Source organism: Pelophylax lessonae (genome assembly GCF_965119305.1).
Source record: "Pelophylax lessonae genome assembly, chromosome: 11".
Lineage (NCBI taxonomy): Eukaryota > Metazoa > Chordata > Amphibia > Anura > Ranidae > Pelophylax > Pelophylax lessonae.
The window spans coordinates 51,519,209-51,543,884 of NC_138778.1; the positions used below are offsets into that span (position 1 = coordinate 51,519,209).

General features: G+C 43.8%; 1 protein-coding gene across 2 annotated transcripts in view; it reads right to left on the minus strand.

Moving 5' to 3' along the window:
- Positions 1–24,676, minus strand: part of LOC309566657 (arf-GAP with SH3 domain, ANK repeat and PH domain-containing protein 1-like) — a 348,714-nt gene that overhangs the window by 22,556 nt on the left and 301,482 nt on the right. The window contains exons 23-25 of one of the 2 annotated variants that reach the window (XM_082271897.1): positions 23,813–23,971; positions 12,169–12,235; positions 10,506–10,561 (exon numbers count right to left, since the gene is read on the minus strand). In XM_082271897.1, the coding sequence (XP_082128023.1) occupies positions 10,506–10,561; positions 12,169–12,235; positions 23,813–23,971 (282 nt within the window). The remainder of the gene's footprint in view (positions 1–10,505; positions 10,562–12,168; positions 12,236–23,812; positions 23,972–24,676) is intronic. The other variant, XM_082271898.1, reaches the window with a different exon arrangement.

The window sequence follows — 24,676 nt, forward strand, 5'->3', positions numbered from 1 at the left end:
AATAAAAGTCAGCAGCTACAGTTTTTGTAGCTTTTGACTTTTAATTTTCACTTAAGAGACTGGAGCTCCGCTTTAAGAGATCTAAGATTGAATAGCTTTCCCCCTATGCTAGGATCAATATTTAGATATTTGCATATTGCGATCATATCTCCTCTCAAGCTTATTTCCTCCAGGGATAATAAAAGTTTAATGGTTGTTGCCGTTCCTCATAACTTAGGTCTTCCAGCCCCCTTATTAACGAAGTTACCCTTCTCTGGACTTTCTCTGGTTCCAGCACATCTTCCCTAAGGACTAGTGACCAGAACTGGACAGCATACTTAAAATGTGGCTGAACCAAAGTTTTGTAAAGTGGAAGAATTATAGTTTTATCTCTTGAGTCAATACCCTTTTTATAGCATATTAATAGTATGCTGGCCTTGCATGCAGCAGCTTGGCACTGCATGCTGTTTGCTGAGCCTGTGATCTACTAGGACCCCCAGACCCTTTTCCATCCTAGATTCCCCCAGAGGTTTAAACCCTAGGGAGTTACTTTCATTCATATATTAGCCCCCAAGTGCATTACTTTACATTTTCCTATATTAAACCCTTATTTTCCATGTAGTTGCCCCCCTTTTATTTTATCGAGGTCTTCTTAGAAAGCTGCTACTTACTTTTATTAAGTTGATACCCTGCTTAGCATCGTCAGCAAACACAGAGATTCAACTATTTATACCAACCTCTATATCATTTATGACCAACCAACAGGACTGGCTCCAGGACAGAGTCTTGGGGTACCCCACTTACAACTCCAGCCCAATCAGAACATATGCTATTTTTCACCACACTCTGGACCAGTTTTCTATCCAGGTACATACATGATTGTCAATGCCAACAGACCTTAGTTTGTAAATCCCTCTAAATGCTTAGCTTATGAGGTACTGTGTCAAATGTTTTAGTGAAATCCAGATACACAACATTCATAGGCCTTCCTCTATCAAAATTACAGCTCATCTCCTCATAGGATGTTAACATGCTAGTTTGGGAAAAATGATCTTTCATACACTCTATGCTGGTTACAAATAATTATACTATTTTCATTAGCAAATTCTTGGATATGGTCCCTTATTAGCCCCTCCAGTAGTTTACATACTATTGATGTTAGGCTTACTGGTCTGTAGTTTCCAGGTATATATCTCAGCTTCTTTTTGAATATTGGTACCAGGTTAGCTTTTTATCAGCCGTTACCAATCCAGTCAGTAAGCTGTCCTTAAAGATTAGGAGTAACGGTCTGGCTACGACATGGCTAAGTTCTTTTGAACTCGGGTGAAAATCATCTGGTCCTGGTAATTTACTCACATTAAGTTTTTCAAATAATTTTTGAACACTGGCTTCTGTTAGACACAAGGGTACAATCCGTGTTGTGGTAGTAACAATTCTGTCTTGTTTATTACCCCCTTTTCCTTTGTAAAAGCTGAGGAGAATGTATTTAGTACAGTTGGCTTCTCCTTGTCACTTGTAACCAGGTTCCCCTGAATATTCTTTATGGGGCCAATATGCTCTGACCTCACTTTTTTTTACCAGAGACATATTAAAAAAAATTTTGGGGCTAAAGATGTCTTGAGGATGAAACCAGTAGGGTTGGCTAGAGGCATGTGACATCATCCCGCATTGAGAACAGCTGCATGCACACAACAGAGGACAAGTGGAGCTGCATTTTCCACAAACTGCTAAGCTGTAACACTAGTGCTGGGCTAGAACTGCTGAATGTGAATACATTGGTTTTACTTGCTTTTGTGTTTTTCAGTAAATTGAATTTTTGTGATGACTTCCTCTTATTGTCTCTTGATTTTATGATCCATAATGGGGGAAAGTGATGGCTTTGAGATCTGGATGTTCATAAGCGAGTATGACCTGCAAGTTTTCAGGGTCTTGAAATCTGGTGAGTTCTCTGAGAATTGGGGTGAGATCCACATATAAAGAAATGAAAGTGGCACAGTGATTGCTATGGATATCTGCATGTTGGCACTACAGTGACTGTGTTATAGACACTGGTGTCTATGTACAACTTACGGCAGAGCTTTTTTTGCACAAAATAACTTTTTTGTATTTTGCACAGGATAGAGGGGATTTACTAAAATTGGAGCGTGCATAATCTGGTGCAGTTCTGCATATAAACCAATCATCTTCCAGATTTTTTTGTCAAAGCTTAATTGAACAAGCTGAAGTTAGAAGCGGATTGCCTTCATACACCGCTACACCAAATTCTGAGTGCTCCAGTTTTAGTAAATCTACCCCAATGTTTTCCATTTGCGCACTATTATGTGTGTACACAGTATATGATGTTAGTGTTTTAAGAAGTTTGTTGAGCACAAGGCAGTTTTGAGTTTTAGCACTTCTGCACATTAATAGGTTTAAAGAAATTTGTTGAGCACAAGGCACTTTGAGTTTCAGCACTTTTATCTATTAGGGACAGTGCACACGAATAGGTTTACAGATATTTTGTTTGGGAAATCAGCACCGTATCATTTGCATTCTTTTATTCCTATTGCCCATGGACATGCACTGGCTAATGCCATTGTTTAACGTGATTTTAAAATAAACAGGTTTACTGTACACTTACCTGCTCTGTGCAATGGAATTGCACAGAGCAGCCCAAACCTCCTTTTCTCTGGGTGCCACCATAATAAGCTACTATTGTCGTACACCTGCGGGGCTTAATCCTGATCCGGGCTGCCCCTGTCCATAAACAAAGAGAGCGTGTCTTGGCCCCACCCCCCGTCACAGGAGAGAGCCACTGCAGATGGAAACAGCATTGGATCGAGTGAGGACTTAGGTAAACATAAGGGGTGTGATACTTTTACCTAAACCTTTTTTTACGTTAAACCATAGAATGCATTAAGGTAAAATAGTTTAAAGCTTTAGAACCACTTTACTATGTCCTTAAAGCATGACCATTTTTCCTCAGTGTTGTGTAAAATGGAGTGCAGCTTGGCTCTTTTCAAATGTAGTGTTCTTGTCCTACAATCCTGTCTCCTTTTCCTATGCTTTATGGTGAACAAAAATACTCTCTGATCTCTGTTTCCCAAGTTATGCCTTACTTCCACATTTGCAGTTAGCCCAGTTTAGTTTATAATAAGTAGGTCAAGCAGGTAATTTCTAGTTGGGGCATCTACCAACTGACACAGGAAATTGTCCTGCAAGACATTCAAAAAATGATGAGCCTTTGATGAGTGAGTGGTTCCAGCTGTTCAGTCAATATCTGGATAATCAAAGTACTCCAAAAAAAAAAAAATTACATTGCCCTGTCTTATCGTCATTTCTAACTGATAAAGATCAGTCTCCTCTTCATCCTTCAGGCTAGGGGGCCTGTTATATACACTCATTAATAAAGAAGGAGTACAGCCAAAGCTCGTTTGGCTGTACTTTTCCTGTGGATCACAGGAGTGCAGTGTGTTTTGCACTCCTGAGACCCGTTTTCAGCAGACAGCGGGCTGAAGCCCGCTGACATCACAGAACCGTTCCAGGCTTGGAACGATTGTGACCATATAATTGGGATCCGCCTACATGCCTGAACTGTCACCCGGCTCAGCCTGAGTCAGCTGGTCCTGCCCCCTCCACAGCCCAGTACTCCAGTGAGCGTGGGGGGGAGAGCTGGCAGTGTTTGATCGCTCCATTCTCAGTGTTACAACCAGTGGGAGGCAGATGCTGCATCTGACCGATTCTGCATCCAGCTAGGTAATGATTAAAAAAAAAATAATAAAAATACCCCAAATCCCATACCTAAATTTACCCTGTGTTTCTTCACTTTATAGCTCCAACCACAAGAATTCCACCACCTCCTTATCCCTGTTAGCAATGTCATCCTCCATATTCACTAGCAAATCGCAAGATCTGGACAAAGATTCACTTTAATGATTATGTCCCCTGGTAAAGGTCTACCCCTAACAGCAAACACCACAAAAGATGCATGCAAGCCCTGCCAACTGCTATTCCATCATCCAATGAGATTGCCTCAATGGGCAGTAAGGGCACCCTTACTAGACAGAGGGGTGGCAGCTGGCAAGAATCAGCCATAAATTCAGCTGCTGTCACGCCACAGTAGCAAAGTGAAACTAAGTCAGGGAGGAGCACATAAGATTGTTTCTCTGAGTAATAAAGGTAATTGGAAGTATTGTGTTACGGCTATTCTTAGGCTGCACTGTTCCTTGAATCCGAACATAAACCCCAATTTAACTCAATTTCAAAATAGAAGGAAGCTTTCAACGTTGGTCTAAAAGCTTCAATTACCAAGTATCAATCCTTACAGCTTTTATTTCTCTCCCCAGCACTGGTAGCAAATGTGAAGAAAAGGCTGCCTTGAATTTTTACTGCTCTCAGGGTGAGAATTTAGTGTGTCCATACAGCAGCACTACAGCCCACCAATCAGCAAGGCTTGCTGAGGACCTACTTGACAACTGAAGCATTTAGAGCAATGTTTGTAGCTACTGCTGATTTTTACATTTAGTTGAATTATGCTTTAAAGAGAAGTGGACACATCCTCTACACAGCCTGGGCAAACTATCTAGAGTGCCCTCCTGGCACAGAGGAACTGTCTTGAAAAAAAACACCAGCATACATTTTCGTGGACACGAAATCCTAATTTCAGTGAAATAGGAAAAGATTAGAGCATCTGCCCGATCCTTACTGCCATCTGTGTCAGTACTGGGGAAATTTCCTCTAACTTCCTGTCAAGGCAAGAAGCGAAGGATTTGAACTTTTGACAATGTTTTATTGCAGTCTTAAGCCGGCCATAGATGGTTCAAATCTCGGCTGGTTCAGCAGGGACAGGCCAAGATTCGAACCATGTATGGGCAGGCTGGTTGTACCCAAGTTGATTGATCAACTTGGGTACACATATCCTGTCGCATTTTCATGTGATTATTGCTATTATAGTCGCTAGCAATAATGACTGTGTTCTCCTGGCGGGCAATGGCTTCCCCCTCTGGGAGAGCACAATGACTCAGTGGGAAAGAAAATCTATGGCCAGCCAGTGACTGCTGTCTTCACATGTCTTGCATGGACGCCAAAGAGACAGGGAGTGAGAGAAAATCTCTTTCTCAGTGGAGTCACAGAAAAGCAGAAACCTGGTGTTAAATATTATATCCAAAACTTTGGAGTTGGGCTTTAAAATACAATTATAAAGTATTCCAGTAGGGAGGGTGATATATCTATATCTACATCTACAGCGGTGTAACTCATCATTACTGGGCTATTATGTGTCAATCCCACATTTCTACTTTATTCCTTATTCAAATAGTGTTATCTTATGTGCTCTGAGCTGCGGTTATTGTTTAGCAAACAGAGCTTAGCTGCACTGCAAATAGTGTTCATAAGTACTTCTGGATGAGTGCCAATTCACAGTAAAATTGGCTTAAAAGTACGTCTGGGCAAGAAAAAAGAAAATTAAACAAATGTGGAGTTTATCTTTGCTGTACTTGCACTCAGAAAGTACAGAAACATTTCTGTTGATCTGCTAGAAATCCAGTGTACTCCTTTCTGTTTGAGCTGAAATCTCTGCTTCAGCTCCACTGAAATCCCAAGCGGATCCATCAGCCCTGCCCTGTTCTCTTCTCCTTGACTATGGAACACCCACCTCTTACCGCCTACGGTACCCACCTCATTTAAAGTCCCATGGGCGTTTTTCTCAGACCCTGCTCTCTTTTTTGCATTGAACCCAGGTGGAAGACACCTATTTGCCCATTGGAGACTGATTATGCCTTGGCCATTGCCTACGGTACCCACCTCATTTAAAGTCCCATAGGCGTTCTTCTTTTCTTTTTATGTACGAAAAGGGATGGAGGTGGGTGTGTTACCTATAAAGCAGTCTCAGACCCTGCTCTCTTTTTTGCACCTCTTATTATCTACCCAACAAAAACGGAGGTGTTCTGTAGTCCACAAAAGTCTAATGGGGAGGGCTAATAACATTTGTTAGCAAAATGTTCAGGAGATTAGGAGCTCACTGGATTTCTGAAAAGATTCACTGGTATTTTTCTGTATTTGCAGTAATTTAAAATAGATAAAGCATGGAGAAATGTGCAAGCATTGCAAAGAAGTACTGAATCCATTTTGCATTTCATTTGCTCTTACATTTACCTTGAGCCCGGGTTCACACAGATGCGGTGCGGAACATTGCATGTAATTCGCACAGAAATTGCAGCACATTCCTGTGTGAATTACATGCGGTGTCTCTGAGATGCAATTTGAGCTATGGATTTGTATGGCTCAAATCGCACCAAACTTTTTTTGTCTGCACCAGAATCACTAATGAACACCCATGTGATCCAATTCTGCAAATCGCACAGCGTTTTGCAAACCGATTTTTGGGTGTCGTTAACATACTCTGCAACCGGTTCGCATGAATGGGTTGCGATTTTGATGCGGTGAGGAATTTGCAGCAAATTCGCTGTGAATTTGCAGCGCACCTAGGGTTAACCGAGGCTGAAGCTGTAGTAAACCCAAAATTGCAATGTAATGCAGTCTTTAGATGAGGTGGCAGCATTTTCTTTTTTGGCTGATATCCTCGGTTTTCACATGGTGATCCAGCCAGTAACCTACTTCCTGTGTTACAGTGTCTACACTCTGGATGAAGGAGCTTTAGAGACATTTTTGAACAGCATCATTGTCAGTCTGGGGGGAGGGGAGTGTTAGATAATGTATCCAAATCTGCTACTCTAATAAGTTGAAGACAAACTCCAGCTAAGGCCAGCCATACACGGTGCAAATCTCTTTAATGCAACCATGGTTTGCGGGAAAGAAACTTGCACGATTTTCCATCAACACAGACAGTGCTCACAAGGGAGTCAGCCATGGTCTCCGGCGGGGTGGGGGGGGGAGATAGTGATGATCACATCTTGCAAATTAACGGTTCGAATCTCGGGCGGTTCCCGCTGAACCATGTATGGCCAGGCAAACACTTTATAAGCAGTTACACCTTTAAAGCAGTTACAGCAACACTTTTTTTATTTTTTTGGATAAATGTTTTACATCAATAAAAACTGATCATATTAAGCACCCCTGTGAGTGGTAAATAGTTCATCTCAACACTCTAAGGCTTCAGTCACACCAGCGATTTAGGCCAGTGCGAATTGTAGAGATTAGATATAGATTCCTGCTATGGCTTTGAGTGGCTAGATATGGCCACCGTCCCTGTTCACTATTTACGGTTCTCTGCACAGCCAACGATTACCTGCATTGATCGTGGCTCAGCCATGATCACCACAGGTAATCGCTTGCTGTGTGGACAGCAGTAAATAGCAGGAGCCGCCGGTGACCTGCCATTATAGTGAATGGGGTGGACGGTCGCACCTAGACATTCAAGTCCTGCTGTTACAATTCACACCAGCCTAAATGTCCAGTGTTAATGTAGCCTAACTGCTACATCTGCCGGACAGCTTGTTATGTAATGGAAACAGAGAGTTCATTGCTGCTACCCATATGGTCCACCATTAAAAGAGCTCACAGGTGCCTGATCCACAATCGCCCATCTGAGAGTAATGATCCATAAAGATGATCCGCGCAACCGCTGTTGCTCTAAAATCTTGATTTGTTTCAGGAAACCACAGTGCACAGTACGCAGGTACAGTCAGTTGATGCGTTTCAGCCTAATAATGACTACAATAAAACATGAAACTTTGACATATATAGAGGCTAAAGTGGCAAAGGCCCCACCTACTCATTGAATTAAAGTGGTTGTATACCCTGAAAAAAAAACAAACAAACTGCAAGACAATGGCATAATGTGCTAGTATGCATTGCATACTAGCACATTATGAAATACTTCCCTTAGAACAAAGCCACCGCAGCGGCGCCCGGTCACCGCTGAGCGGGCTGACATGTTCCCTCTGTGTTTCTTGCGGGTTCGGAGGCTCTGGCACTGAGTGCCTGGAGCTGCAGTGACGTCACTGGCGCACATGTGCACGGGAGCCCTCGCTTTCCGGCAAGAAGACTTGAAGTCCCGGCACGATATGCCGGACCTTCAGAGCGAATGCAGGCTGCATGCAAGGTGAATATCTCCTAAATGGTGCAGGTTTAGGAGATATTCATTTTACTTACAGGTAAGCTTTATTATAGGCTTATCTGTAGATATAAATAACAAATCAGGGTATACAACCGCTTTAATTGATGGAAGTCAATGCAAAAAACTAAAACAGCTGATGTAATTGCATAGGAGTCGATGTGAAAGCCACTATATTTTACAGACATCATAGAAAAACAGTAAACAAAAAACACAAAAGTAAAAATGAATAATTGGAATGCTGTGTATTAAAGAGGGAGGTAAGGAGATAATAGACAAAAACATACTGTAATTGTATACAGAGAGGAGGAAACCGGGAAGAGAGGCAGCCTAATGTACATGGAGGTCCAGATTCCATCTCAAGTTTAATCCCTGAGGAGATCTGGTCTTTAATCTAAAAATCCACCAGGCCTCTCTTCCCAAAAGCGTTCTCTATCTTCTCATCTCGGCAAGTGTGAAATCCTCTCTATTTCCCTGAATCTAAATGCGGAGAAGAGATCACCTTGATGACAATCTCTAAAGTGACGTGTCACATTACAGATGTATTGACATTTGGATTATTATTCGTGTTGCAATAGTGTTCTCCTATTCAGGTCCTTAGAAAGCATGTGGTACAACCCACATATTGCAGGCCGCACACAATGCAGGTAGACTACACATTTTGTGCCTTTATGTATTTCTTTGTGGAAAATTCTTCCCTTGTAGCTATAGAGAAGAAAGTCTTACCTGACATACTGAGATGGCAGTACCTGCAAGTCTTTATGTTGCATGGCTAACTCCCCCCGACGTGACAGCCAGGTGGGTTGGCATTTTTTGGATGAAGAGAAAAGACTAGGTGATAGCAAATATCCTAGAGTTGGTGCTCTGAAAAGCAGGAACCCATTTCTAATATTCCATGTAAACTTTTGAGAGAGAGAAGGGGTATCCGCGCTAAGGAATAGGGACAGCAGAGAAAGAGGAAAAAATATATATAAATAGAGAAATTGGCTGCAGCCCACTTCAAGATATACCCCTGAAAAGGGATATATAATAAATGTGTAAAAAAGGGGGGTGAAGTGATGGCGCTGCCAGGAATGGTGTCTAAAAAACTGGTATGATTAAGATTGTGTGGTGTCAGTAATTCAATAAATAGCAATCAATGTCCTCTGGCTGCGGTCACTTTATTTGCACTGAGAATTTTATCTTTATTTATACGATATATAGGAAAGCATTGCTCTGAGGCTACTGGTACACTATACACAGCCAGAGGACATTGATTGCTATTTATTGAATTACTGACACCACACAATCTTAATCATACCAGTTTATTAGACACCATTCCTGGCAGTGCCATAACTTCACCCCCCTTTTTTACCCAAGTAAACTTTTGTCTGTATACCAGACTGATTAAAGCCCTGCAAGCTGAAACGCGTCAACTGACTGTACCTGCGTACTGTACACTGTGGTTTCCTGAATAAAAGCAAGATTTTTTTTTAGAAACAGCGGTTGTGTGTATCATCTTTATGGATCAGGACAGCTTTTTCTTTTGAAAAACAGAAGACGTACTGACTAGATTACCAGATGATAATAAAGGAAAGAAAGTCCATAAAAACAAAACGAATACAGCCATCACAACTAAGAATTGGTAAGCTGCTGTATAATAAATGTTTGCCTTTGGGTTTAAAGCGGTAGTAAACCGCCATGCTTTTTTTTTTTTTTAAACCAGGTAAAGTTATAATGTGCTAGTATGCATTGCATAGTCCAAAAGCCAGGCTGAGGATGACTGCACCAAAGAGCTAAGAGACAAGGCTCCAGTAGTGATGTTGAGAAAAGTATTGATTAAAAAAAAAAGGAAAAAAGGAGGAAAGTTATCCTGGGTTTGCCTACTTTTTTTATTGGTCAGTGTCTAATCCTCCTGTAGGTGGCTGTATAACCGCAAGGGTTAAAGACTTTCTGTTTAATTCAATTGAGAAGAAAGGGATTCGATTTATATCCTTTGTGACTATTGAGGCATACAGTATATTTAACCAAAAGTATTTGTGTTCAGCTTTAAGTACAAATCTACATACAGGAAAGAAGAGGATGTGGAATTTGCTTCACTTCTTCAACCTTTATTCAATCATCACAGACAGTGTGAGGCACAGCTGAAAGTTGACGTATTACGTGCTACAGCCATTGCTTACTTATAACCTGTAAGAACTAGATGCAGTGCATATATCGTGAACTTTCAGCTGTACGGCACACTGTATGTGATGATTTTATGGAATATGCAATAAAGGTCGAAGTTGTGCAACATATTCTGGATTCTTTTCTTTCCTGTAGCTTTGCAGACGAGCTGTGCTATCACCTTCACCCTGATAGGGTGGCTGGAAGATAGACTACCAATTACTCACTTGGAGCAGCTTTGCTTGTGTATAAAACCACATATTAAGATAAATATATGCATGCATAAACTGATTTGTAACAAACAGAGGTGGTGATTTTGATAAAATACCTTTTGGTGGGACTTCCGGCACTTCATGAAGACTGCTAAGTTTTGGAGATCCAATGCTGAATATAGAAAAAAAAAACAACCATTTTAAGAAAACCAAATAGGCACAATTTAAAGGAACGTTGTACAGTAAGAAATATGTCCATTGCTGACATCCTTGGGAAAATGCTAGTTATTGGATGATACTTGTCTTCAATGCTTTCTGAGTCCACTGACCCAGAACTGGCAAGCTGTCAGAACTTTTAACTTCTATTTTTGTTTTCTGGTCTGTAACTCAGAAACTTTTGAGGACATAGGATCATTAGGATAACCAAGAAGCGAGCACTTTTACATAGGAAGGCGAGCAATAGCAGCCTATAGGTTTTTCTACTACAAGTTTTCTTTAAAGTAGAACTATAGGCATTTTTTCATTTTGGATAGAGCAATGGATAGTTAGAACACCTGTCAGAATTTTTTTTCACCAACTGTGTCCCATTGCAGGGATTTTCCTTCACTTCCTGTCCCATAGCCAATCAGAAAGTGAGAGGAAATCTCTGCAAAGTAAGGAAATTTATTGGGGTCCCCAAGGTCACCAGAACTAGTGTTCCCATTGGAAAATTTCCCCTCTATTACTTTTCTGGGGACAACCAAACATTTAGGATTTTCTCTTTTCTTTTGACTTTCAATAACAGTAAACAGGACGAATAGAGAGGGCGAATCTCCCTAATTGGTACACAGACAGCAATAAAAACTGACAAGTGTTCTAATCCTTCTCTCCTCTATCTATTAAAAAAAAAGTTTTTAGTTATACTTTAAAGCTGGGGCTGCACTGCAAAGGTTAATTGCTTGTTTAGGTCCAGGGGACATAGAAAAGAAGATCTGCTTACCCGATCCTCCTCGCTGCTAGACTGGTCACTGCGGTGTCTTCTGTCCAATGCTCCAGCATGCTAAGGTCCTAACATCATCAAGCCCAATGCAGAATCTATAGCTCTGCATTTGACGTGATGATGCCAAGGGTCAGTCCGCCCCCAGAACAAGGAGGGGACAAAGAATCAAGCATGTTAAAGTGCAAAAACTCTTCCACAAACAGTTAACCTTTGCTGTGTGGTTGCGGCCCCACTGCAGGGGATAATTTGCAAGTTTCCCAGAGTTGGGATTTAAAAGTCAAGCCAAAACAGATACACTAACTAGTCAGCTCTGGATGGACTTTGACATATGTAGCATACTTGCCAACTGTCCCTTTTTTCATGGGACAGTCCCTGCAAATAGGAACCTGTCCCAGGTAATTTGTCCCTGGAAGCGCCTGTTAATCAGGCTGCCCATAAATGTTACTCAGAAGTAGTGCAGCCGAATGGGAGAATTATTCCAACTCTGCTACTGTGGCCTTAAGTTTGAAATTCCCTTTTTAATTTCCTGTAATTCTCTCTATATTGAGTAGACCCTATAATCTGATAAGTAGACAAGATGAATTATGCAGAGTGGGCGGAGCTTCAGAGAAGTGGGTTTGGAAATTGATAGCTGTGCTGCAAAGTGTACCTGGAATTTTTTTTTTAAATGTTGGCAACTATGATGTAGCCACCCAACTCCAAAAACAACAAAATTAGAAGCTTGATTTCTCTCTTTTCCCTACAAAGGAAAGGAAAGGAGGATGGTGTACAACCCTAAGAGAACTTCTACTAGCACAAACCTTGGTCTCCTGGATACAACTTCTGACTGAAGATATTTGGAGGGGGATGTACAACAGGAACCGTAGTCTATCAAAAGGAACACAATATTTGTTATGCTTTCAAAAAGTTCCATCATAAAGGATTATTAAAGTGTAAAAAATGTACACAAAGCTTTAGACTATTTATACAGCAGAAAGTCTTAGATTAAAAAAGCACATTATTCACTGATGTAAATTGTCATTCACAAAAACAAAAAAAGTAAATTTAATTATGTATTGTAAAATTAGTAAAAGCCAGCTGCAAATAAATGGGCTAAGAAAACTTAAAGCGGAGCTCCACCCAAAAGGGGAAGCTCCACTTGTTTGGGGAGCGGGTACCTGGTTTTGACAGGTGGGGATCTGAGACGGAAGTTCAGCTCCCCCTTCTTCCCCCGCAGTCTTCTGGAACACATCACAGGTCCCTGAAGTCAACGGGACAGCACAACTCACGCATGTGCAGTAGGAAACACACTGTAAAGCCGTAAGGCTTCACTTCCTGTTTACCCTACAAGAGATGCCAGTGCCTGCACCTGAAGATGATTGAAGAATCGGCTCAGGTGAGGACATCACTGGATCCCTTGCCAAGTAAGTGTCCTTATATTAAAAATCAGCAGCTACAGGATTTGCAGCTGTTGACTTTTAATTTTTTTGGGGGGAGCCTAGGGCTCCTCTTTAGAGCAGTATTAAACCTAAAAGCAAACATTATATTTCAGCTTAGTAATTCTTGAATGAAATGGCTGCATTTGTTTTTTTAGGCTTTCTTTCCTTTATTTCCACCTGGCGATCTAGCCAGTAAGTCTCTTTTTTAAAACAACAAGCTGTCCTGCAGATGTAGCAGTTACAGCGATGAGACAAACCATTCGACACTGACAGGGTTGGTAAGAATGATCAGCTTTTATGTAAAACCTTTATCCCAAAAGGAACACAACTGTTGCTGTAACACAAAGGTTTAGCTGGTGTTTAGCTTCAATTTGTTAGTGCATCTACAGTACATCTGCTATTACATCTCACTCTCCTCCCCCAAGACTGATAATTATGCTGTCCAAAGGTGTCTGTTGCTCCTTCATCCAGAGTGTAGGCATTATAATACAGGAGGTGTGTTACTGGCTGGATCACCAGAGGAAGATCAACGGAAAAAAACAAAAACCAAAACAAATGTATCCATCACATGTAAAGATTGGTAAGCTGAAATATATTACATATTTGGTTTTGGGTTTAATACCATTTTAAAGATGAACCTTTGCATGGGTGGTGCGGAAGCCAAAGAAAAGGCGAGTAGTTGCTGATGGGGAGGGCTGAGGGTCAGATTAAAGGATCAGTCCATTCTAAACTTATTTTGCAAACCGGTAGACACTGGTGGACTGAATAAACTACTGACAATTTATATTACTCCACTGTTGAATCCTTTCCCTCCTCCAATTAAAAAAGAAAAAAAAAATACATAAATGAATAAAACTGGGAGATATAAGGGCTGGGAGTGGATGTAGGATTCAAGTCTAAAGAACATAGTAAAATACAAAAATGTGATTAAGGAATTAACCTGCCCATGTCTTCCAAGATTTATCTAGTTTTAGATTGTTTTTTTAAAATGACTTTTTTTAAGCCTTTCAGGCTCTACCCATGTATTTTAGTTGGAGAGTTCCGAGCAGGTACAGAATTTCTGCTTTACAAAGTCCCCATAGACTTCAGGCTAGAGATGGCCGATCCCGCTAGGAAGCAGACACTGCGCACGGCTAATCACAGGCAGTGAGACATTTCCTGATGTGTGCAGCTGCGGATCGGGAAATGTCTCACTGCCTGTGATTATGCATGTCGTCTTCCTGGCGGGATCGGGCAGGTGGGATCCCGAACACGCCAGAGCCCATTCCTACTTCAAGCTTTATGCAGCATTTAAAAATGTTTTCCCTAAAGACTTCAAAATGTTAAATTTTTTTTTAAACACTCAAAACGGAACAAATGGGTCACAAGTGAAAGTGCGTGAACTAAAATTTTAATAGACCGTGAACAAGTGGATTAACAAATGCAGAGTAGGGGTAAGGAATATTACAGTGAACTTGATTTAAAAATGTGAAGATTTTCTATGTTACATAGATGTTTATTGATGTTACATGGATGTTCTATATATGTACACACACACACACAGCATTGGGTAAAATAATTATTTGATTCCCTGCAGGTTTTCTAAGTTTGCCCACTTACAAAGAGATAAAGAGTCTAAAACGTTTATCATAGGTGTATTTTAAATGATATAGACAGAATATCAACCAAAAATCCAGAAAAAAGCATGATACTAACCGAGTTGCAGTTCAGTGAGTAAAATAAGTATTTAATCCTCAAGAAAAACATGACTTATTATTTGGTGGAGAAATCCTTGTTGGCAAGCTCAGAGGTAAGATGTTTCTTGTAGTTGGTGACCAGGTTTGCACACATCTTAGAAGGGATTTTGGTCTACTCTTCTCTAAAGGTCTTTGAAAAATCTGTGTACCATATGAGCACAAACTGTAGCCAGAATTATTGTTGGTTGGTAAGGAATCAAATAATGGGATTTTTTACACATCGTAAAATCCATTTCTCTGATGTTCATTAACAGAAACAGCTCCTGATCTTCTTGACCATTGGGTTATACTGCCCCCTACAGGAGTAGGACACTAGGCAGAAAAAAAAACTTGACTGCGCTTATGGGCAGTCCCAGGAGGTGTACTCCCCCTCTCTGCTATAGGAACTCAGTTTTGTTACAAGCAGTGTCAGAAGTAATACAACTCCATAGAGGGGTGGGTGCTGTGTGTCTATCAATGAACATCAAAGAAATGGATTTTACGGTAAGTCAAAAATCCAATTTTCTCTTTCGTTCACTGGTCGGACACAACTCCTGATCTTCTTGACCATTGGGGCATCCCAAAGCAGTGTCAAACACGAGAGATAGGAACAGCAAGAAAAAATTCCCAAGACTAAACTGTAGTCAACCAGGTAACAGGAGCTCAACCAAAACAACTGGAGCCCACCTGAAAAACATTACACCCCCGAAGAGGGAACAAGCCCCTTAACCACTTTAACTCTGCTCACATTGCTGCTACTGCAGCAATGTGGCTCGTTATCGTCCAGCGTCGTAGACCTACGTCGCTGGACTCCGCCCCTTGTGGGCGGCGCGTGCGCGCCGCCGGAGGCTCGCTCCCGCTGTTTTCAGTCACAGCAGGAGTCAGGCCAGGGGAGGAGCGGCGGCGATCGTCCACGATCGTCGGGGAATCTAGTTTGGAGATCCACCCGCTTGTGTAAACAGAGCGGGCGGATCTCCTAAGTGACAGGCAGGGACAGATTGCAGGGTTCAGCATAGCTGAGCATGCGATCTGTCCTTGTGTCACTCAGTCACCTCCCCCCACACACGTTAGTAAGCACCAGGCATACATTAACCCCTCCCTCTCCAATAAAATTAACCCCTTCCCTGCCCGTGTCATTTTTACAGTAACAGTGCATATATATAGCACTGATTACTGCAGTAATGTCACTGGTACCCCCAAAAGTGTCAAAAATGTCAGTCAAGGGTCCGATCTGTCCGCCGCAATGTCGCAGTCCCGCAAAAAAAAAAATCGCAGATCGCCGCCATTACGCGTTAAAAAAAAAAACACAAAAATTACAGAAATCTTTCCCTTAGTTAGTAAACGCAATAACTTTTGCGCAAACCAATCGAAATACGCTTATTGTGATTTTTTTTTTACCAAACATAGGTAGCAGAAAACAAATTGGCCAAAAATGTAAAAAAATTTTGATTTTTACATTTTTTGGGGGGGGTGGGGGGGATTTCATATAAAAAAATGTGAAAAATATTGTTATTTTTTCAAAATAAATGCTCTTTTTTTGTTTATAGCGCAAAAAGTAAAAATCACACAGGTGATCAAATACCACCAAAAGAAAGCTCTGTTTGTGGGAAAAAAAGGACGTAAATTTCGTATGGGTACAGCGTCGCACGACCGCGCAATTGTCAGTTAAATTCGCACAGCGCAGAATCGCAAAAAGTGGCCTGGACATAAGACAGCAAAATCCTCCGGTGGTAAAGTGGTTAAATAGCAGCCTGGAAAACCTTGCAGCCAAAAGAGGCATCCGCAGATTCAAACACATCCACTTTATAAAATTTTGTGAAAGTGTCCACCAACGACCAAGTAGCCGCCTTGCACACCTGCATCACTGACGCCTAATGACGGAAGTTCCAAGAAGCACTAGCGCCCACGTAGAGTGCGCCTTCCCAGTGAAAGGAGGAACTTGACCCTTAATCGAATAGGCCTAAGTCATTGCCTGTCTGATCAATCTAGAAGTGGTCGCAGATGAAGTGGATAGTCCTTTTTGAGGCCCATAAATAAGCACAAATAGTGAATCTGATTCCTAAAAGACTCCATAGCTTCCAGGTACACCCGAATAGCCCGAACCACATGCAGGGAATGCAATGTAATTTCCTTAGAATGTTTTGGCCTGGGACACAGGGAAGGCAACACAATGTCCTCATTCAGATGGAAATCAGAGACAGCTTTTGGAAGAAATGACGGACAGGGGCGAAGAACCCCCTTATCCTTGTGGATCACCAAATAAGGGGAATGACAAAAAATAGCCGCCAATTCTGACACCCTGCGTGCAGAGGTGATAGCCACCAAAAAGGCCACCTTCCGAGACAGCATAGGCAGGGGAATCTCCCAAATGTTCATAAAGGAAGGCTTCTGAAGAGCTGAAAGCACCAAGTTTAGATCCCAAGGAGGTGGTGGGGACCGCACTGGTGGAGTCAAATGTCGAATCCCCACAATAAAAGTACGCACCAGGGAGTGCGTGGCCAAGGGTCTTTGAAAGAAGACCTCCAAGGCCGACATCTGACCCTTATTGGTACTCAAAGCCAATATCCGCTCAACCCCCGTTGAAGGAAGGTCAAGACCCGCCGAGAAAGAGCGAGGGTGAACAGCAAGCAACTCGCACCACGAAATGTACGCTTTCCACATACGATGATAGATCTTCATAGCAGTAGACTTCCTAGCCTTCAGTAGTGTGGGAATCACCAACCCAGACAAACCTCAATCCTTCAGCACCTGGCTTTCAACAGTCAAGCCGTCAAAGCCAGCGACTGTAAAGCAGGATGGAAGATTGGCCCTTGGGACAGCAGATCCTTCCTGAGAGGTAATCTCCAAGGGGCGTTGGCGACAAGCCACACTAGGATGGCGTACAAAGACCAGCAAGGCCAGTCCGGGGCCACTAGAATGACAGGAATTCCTTCTGCCTGGATCGTGTGCAAGAGTCTCGGCAGCAGCTTGAGAGGAAGGAACGCGTAAATCAGACGATACTGTCCCCAGTGCCACAAACCTGCGCACCTTCCTGTTTAGCCGAGACGCCAACAGATCCACCTCGGGGGTGCCCCACCGGAGACACAGCTGATTAAACACCTCCGGATAAAGGGACCACTCCCCTTGGGCCAACGCCTGCTGACTGAGCTAATCCGCCTGCCAATTTCCCACCCCTGGAATGTGTATGGCAGACAGGCCTGGAACAAAATGTTCTGCCCACTGAAGAATGCCGGCTACCTCCAGAGCTGCCAATACACTCCTTGTTTCACCCTGATGATTGACTTAAGCCACGGCCATGGCTGATTGGATTCGCACCGGATACCACTGAAGGCGATCCATCCAGTGATTAAGGCAGAGCCTGATCGCTCATAGTTCCAGGACATTGATCGAGAGTTTGGACTCTTCCAGTGTCCAAACTCCTTGAGCAGAGTCCTGACCCAGGACACCTCCCCACCTGGCCAGGCTGGAATCCGTGGTGACCACTGTCCAATACAGGGGAAGAAAAGTTTTGCCCTGGCAAAGAGCTAGAGAGTGACGCCATCAGATCAGAGACCCTTTTGTTTTTTGGCTCAGCCGGTTTTGAATGTCCAGAGACTTGGGACACTTGTCCCATTTGGCCAAGACCTCTCTTTGCAGGGACTTCGTATGGAACTGTGCAAACGGGACTGCCTTGAAGGTAGAAACCATCAGGCTCAGCCCCCTCGTGCAAGTCCGGAGAGGCAACCACCTGCTGGACAGCAAGAGATGAATGGCAGCATGCAACTTCTGGAGTTTATCCAGAGGAAGGAACACTCTGGCTAGAGCCGAGTCCAGAGTCAGACCCAGATAGTTCAGTTTCATAGTAGGAACCAGAGCACAATTCTGAAAATTCAGAAGCCAGCCGAACTCCCTCAGAGTCCGTATAGTGATGTCCACGTTGTCCATCAGAGCAGTAGGAGACTCTGCTCACAAGAGAAGGTAGTCCAGATAGCCCAGCACTGCGATTCCTTGCTGACGTAGCAATGCCAGCCTTGGAGCCAACACCTTTGTGAAGGCCTGAGCAGCAGAGGCGAGACCAAAGGGTAACGCCACAAACTGATAATGCTCCTCTCCCACGTCAAAGCGGAGGAAGCTTTGGTGACAGACACACATTGGAATGTGTAAGTAAGCCGTCCTTGATGTCGATAGAGGCAAAAAAATCCCCCTGATGCAAGGATGCCATCACCGTGAGAACAGATTCCATTCTGAACTTCTGTACCCTCACAAAGCAAGTCAGGGCCTTGAGATCCAGGATTGGCCTTCTTTCTTCGAGACCGGGAGCAGGTTTGAATAAAACCCCTGAAAACATTCAGGAATTGGAACAATTACCCCTTGAAGTAACAGGTCTTGCACCGCCCCGAAGAGGGCTTTCAATCGGTCCAGGACAGATGCACATTGGAAGGAAAGAGCCTCTCTGAAAGGTAAGAACTAAAACTTGATCTTGTAAGCAGACCATATCACTTCGTGGACTCACTTGTCTTGCACCAAGGAGGTCCACGGGTCCGGAAACCAGCGAATACGTCCCCTCACCCCAGGCATGGGTGTGGGCGCACCTTCATGCATAAGGAGCATTGTCTGCTGGTCTGGAGAAACCCGCTTTGGACTTGCCAGACCACGTTCGTTTGGATCCTCCCGAAGAGGCCTTGAAAGGCTTTGAACCCTTGTCAGCCAATCCCTGAAGGACAAAAAAAACTTCCTGTGAGCCGAGGACGGACGGACCACGTCTATGAGGAGATTCCTTACCCTTACTAGTCTGTGGAAGAAAGGTGGTCTCCCGTGAGACTCTTAATGATGTCATCCAGGGTAGCTCCAAACAGGCGATCTCCTTGAAAAGGAAGATCAGTTAAGGCTTTCTTAAAGATTTGGTCCGCAGACCAACATTTGAGCCACAAAACACGCCTAAGGACCACTGCCCAAACAGACAGTCTAGAAATCAGGGGAGCCGCATTCAAAGAGGCATCACAGATAAACTGCAACCCCTGGACCAACTCTTCCGCCAGCTAAGGCAGGGAGAGCTGCTCACCCTCCAGGTCACGGTGTAAAAGTTTAGCCCACTCGGTCAGAGTTTGTGACCAGGGCAATGGTAACGACCGGTCTGAGAGCCGAGCCGCCCACAGTGAACATACTGCGGGCCACAGCCTCCGCCTTTCTGTCAGCCGGCGATTCTTCTACCGGAATCATGGTTTCCTTATTCAACCTGGAAACCGGGGGATCCACCACAGGTGGAACAGTCCACTTCTTAAGGAGGGACTCTTTAAATGGGTACCTCATTGCGAAACGCCTAAGGATCACAAAGGGGCGTTTTGGACGTTCCTACTCTTTTGCGACAAATCTGTCAAAATAGGAAGGAAACGAAAACGCCTTTGCCGCACTAGATGGCTTGTGAGTGTCAAAAGGAATCGGTGCCTCAGCTGCGTCCTCCATTTTTAAAAAGTCTCATGCACAGACACAATCAGTGCGCTTAGCAGTGCCTTTTTCGTACATGGCTACAGGTGTGGAGGAATCATCCTCGCTATCTGAGAACTCGTAGATGGCGGCAGACCTCTCAGGGCGGGCCCTGTTCACGGCAGCCATATGAGATTTAGAATCTGAGGAGAAAGATGAATTACTACCCCGCTGCCCAAAAGCCACCTCCACTCGGCACACAAAGGTCTCAAGGACCGCCGTCAGTGCATCAATTGATGGTTGGGACCCGGAGGGCCCCGCAGGCTCTGAGAAGGGGTCAGGTGGGGAAATGTGCTCCAAGGACTCCATGAGGAATAAGAGTACCCCGCAAAAGTGAAAAAAAAAAAAACACTGCTAAGGGACACCCCCACTGCGTTGGTAACACTACCTGGTCGCCAGCCACAGAGCACCCCTGATCCTGCAGCAGAGAGGGAGAGGACCCCACTAGACTCCCCACCCCACCAGGGGCAGTCACCGGCAGCACCAGGATCAAAGAACACCACGTGCGGCGTCCAGGAAGGAAAGAGGCCCAGGAGTCAGCAGCAGGGGATAAGGAGAAACTCCAACAGCTAAAATAGATGCCCAGAAGGCTCCACAGTAATGGCCGCCATTCAATTCAATGCCGGGCTAACACAAAATGGCCTTCGCGGCTACACAAACATGACCACCAGCCTAGACAGAAAATAGGCTACAACAAAATGGACGCTCCAGATGACGTCTTGGTGACGAAACGTGTAGGGTGGAGTTACAGCGTCACATGTCACTTCCGGCCATTCAATTCAATGCCAGACTAACACAAAATGGCTGTTGCAGCTACACAAACATGACCACCAGCCTATACAGAAAATAGGCTACAACAAAATGGCCGCTCCGGTAAACATTGTGGTGACGAAACGTGTAGGGTGGAGTTACAGCGTCACACGTCACTTCCAGTAGAGTGGTTCTGGACCGTGGAACGCGGAAGCGCTGAGGCAGCCGGACACTAGAGCTGAAAGTAAACTTCCTCAACTGCGAGTTTATGCTTTTTTTCCCACTATTAGGATATACTACGCAATGGAGGCTTCTCTTCTTGTATGTTAAAGCAACAGTGCCCACGAGGAATTTGAGCAAGGGCTCCAGTGGGATATCATCTGCGCACATCCAGGGGGAGATTCCTTTGTTAGGCCATCACCTATCAGCCCTGTGCCCTTCTAAGCAGGGGAGCCCGTGCGCTAAGTGCTTTACCTAGTGGGGGGCCACAGGTACTAGCACTTGCACTAACAAGCACGGATACCGGAGTGTAAAACAATTTATGTGGGACTATTGTTTCCAATATCGTCTCCCTTCCCTGACTTACTGGCACTTAGCACTGGGCTAATTCATATACACTCATACATATTTTTCCTATCCCCTGGGACCAGGGAATATAATAAAATCAATTACCAGCACATTTTTTCTTTTGAACTATTCACTAAGCACTCAGCACTATATGAGTTTACAGCACACCACATTGTGTATTGTTTTCCGTTATCTGCTTAAATCAGTTAGTATCTAGAAATAACATCCAGCACGCTGGCACTTTAATACCATAGCACAGTGCACTTTTGTTTTAATATCACATACTTCACTGCCTTTGAAATACCTCAGCACAGTGCACCTATATAATATTTATGTGTTTTACGTTAATGCTATTGGGGCATGACCCAACACTTCAGCACAGTGCACTTTTTTGAATTTGATGGCTTTTATGTTTGAAGCTATTTGGTTTTAAGTATCAAAACTGGATTAATATTATAAATGTTGACTGAGGTTCCAACACACAGACAGATTTTTATACAGTGGTAGCACCATTTACCAACACCTCAACAACCCCCATCTTCATTCTACCTTAGTGGTAGGTTGGAGGCCGCTAAAACCACAATTTTATGAAATAGGCACTCCATTGCGCAGGTATACCATACCCCCCCCCTTTCTACAACAAAATGGTGGCCCCATGAGGCTCACAGGGACCCAGGAAGGATCCCTGGGCCCAGGCAAGACACAGAGCAAAAAGGGGGGCCGTGGCAGTAGACCCCCACCAGGTACAGCCCCCCCACAGCAGGTCGCCGGCGGCACCGCCCCCATCACCAATACAGCACCCTGCCCCAGCCCCAGGAGGTAGCCAGACCACCATACAACCCCAGTATAGGTGGAGGGGGATGGAGGGATTGATGACCCACAGGACCATCAGACACAAAGGGGGGCCTAACAGGAAGGAGGGGAACCCGGGGGTCTGACTGTCCCAGGGAGGGGCCCACGTCCACCCCAAAACCCTCCAGGGGGATAGCTACTCATCATACCAGGAACCAGAACTAGACAGAACCTCCTCCCCATTGAAACGGGGGGGGGGGGCTGTTGGCTAGGAGGAACGCTGCGACGCAGGCCAAGACCCAGTTGTATGCGACCTCGCAAGGTGTTTAACTCGCAGGCCAGCCTTCGTCTGGTCGGGCTATGTCGCGGCCAACCTAGCATTGAGCTGAGGTCTGCGTGCGCTCGCTGGCCAGACTGGGGTGACCACTGGATCTAAATAATCCAACCCGTCACCCAGTCTGGCAGTTGATTGTAGATCTCACAGGAAAAAAAAATCTATCTAAAAGAAAATATTGCCAGGACCGGAGATCCCAGCAAGGAACTAGGTCTTTACTCCTGACTAGGCAGAAAAAAATGGGTACCTATAGCAGAGAGGGGGGTATACCTCCTGGGACTGCTTATAGGCGTAGTCAAGTCTGCTCCTGTAGGGGGCAGTATAACCCAATGGTCAAGAAGATTACGAGCTGTGTCCGTCAATGAACGAAGGAGAAACTTATTTTACTAACTGAACTGCATCTGAATTTTATAACATTTGTATCATGTGCTTTTTCTGGATTTTTGGTTGATATTCTGTCTCTATCATCTAAAATACACCTATGATAAAAATTATAGACCCTTCATTTCTATCGAAGTAAGCAAACTTACAAAATCTGGGAGGGATCAAATAATTTCCCCTCTGTATAGTGCCTAAACACTATCCTAAAACATTTGTTCTTGAATTCCTTTGAAAAATAATGGTAGTGGACTTCCTGTTCTTGGGGCCTCAGTTTTAAATCTGCTGTGTGAGATCATCTAAGGCACCACTGCTGTTCTCCTTGCTGTAGAACGTCCTGCTTCATTCATTCTGTGGACCTGTGCTTCCATCTCTCCTGCTCTCACCACTTCTAAACAGTGAAGGGAGCACTCATTGGGCCACTAGCATAAAAAGGAGGCAGACTGGGAGTAGGAGGGGTTATACTGGGCTGTCCCGACAGCTCTGATTGGTTGTCAGTGTCCAAAATCCTAAAGGGTGGCTGCATAACCCTATGTCTCTGAATATCCTTCTGTGATCTCTACTTAACGACTAAGAATTGTTGGATTTTCCTTCACTTCTTGTACTAATGACAAGGGTCACTCTGACAAATAGCAAGGGTTAATCTTCCCACTGCAGACACAGACATGAAAATGAAAAACAAAACCTTCCATTCTTGATCTCGGGTTTGGATAAGACAGTGGGGAAAGGGAGTGCTTTGAGTACACACACATATTATGACATTTTTCTATGCATTTCCCAGGAGCCCAAAATCACAGTTCCCTCCAATTAGCTAATTCCAATGCTTCCGGAGAGTGAAGAAAGCACAGATTAGGTTTATTGTTACAGGACAGGTACTCTTTAACTTGGATCTTTGTTTCCCTATAGCCAAACTATAACCTGAACTCAAAAATTGACAGCTGAAGAACAAAAGCCCAAATCTGATTGGTAGCCACGGACAGCACAGACAGTACTTAATAAGATACATTAAAACATGTGGTCACCTTACCGAAATGGATGCTGCTTTGGCTGGAGGGACTGTGTGGTATGATGGGGGCTGGCTCTGAGAGCGCCCTCTTGTGCTTTGTAGTCAGTGGAGGTGTAGCAGGCAGCTTTTTGGGAATAGGTGAGGGGCTGGCAGGAGGAGGTGGTGGTGGTACATTGGGTGCTATAAAAAGGACAAACCAGATTTCAGGATAAGTGTGTGTTTGGTTCATTGTCTTTGTGTGCCTTCATTGTCATCATTATTTTATTTTTTTTATTTTATTTATTATTATTATTATTATTATTATTATTAAAAAGCCCAAGGAAGGGCTTGGAGCACAGAATGAAAAGAATAAAAAAGAAAAAATAAGCAGCAAAAGTGTCTGTGTTGCCCCTAGCAACCAATCAGGTTTCACTTTAAGTTTCTAACCTGCATTGGAAATAATCTGGAAGCTGGTTGGTTGATTCAGGCAACCCAGACACCTCCTTTACTACAGTTCTAAAGCATAGTGAAGAATATAGATTTAAAGCTGAACAACTGGCAAATACTTAAATGATAATAAATAGCGCTATATGACAACACCCCCCCCCCCCCCCAGAAACATACCTGTGCAAAGCAAAATAGCCCTGATTGGCCCAGTGTCTATTCTTATAAGTATCTTTGAATCTTCCTGGTGTAGCACCCTACAGGTAGGTGCTAGGTAAATGCATAGTGGGCCTTGTCTGCCTAACAGCAGGGCCATGTTTTTTTGCTAGGTAGGTTGTCATGGTTTTCAAGTGTGTCTCCTGAGTGGGGAGTCTCCCCACTGGCTCTATTAGAGGCTTCTGATAGGGCAGTGGAGGAAACCCAAACAGGGGACGCATCCAAGCCTGTAACTACCCCAAAAGG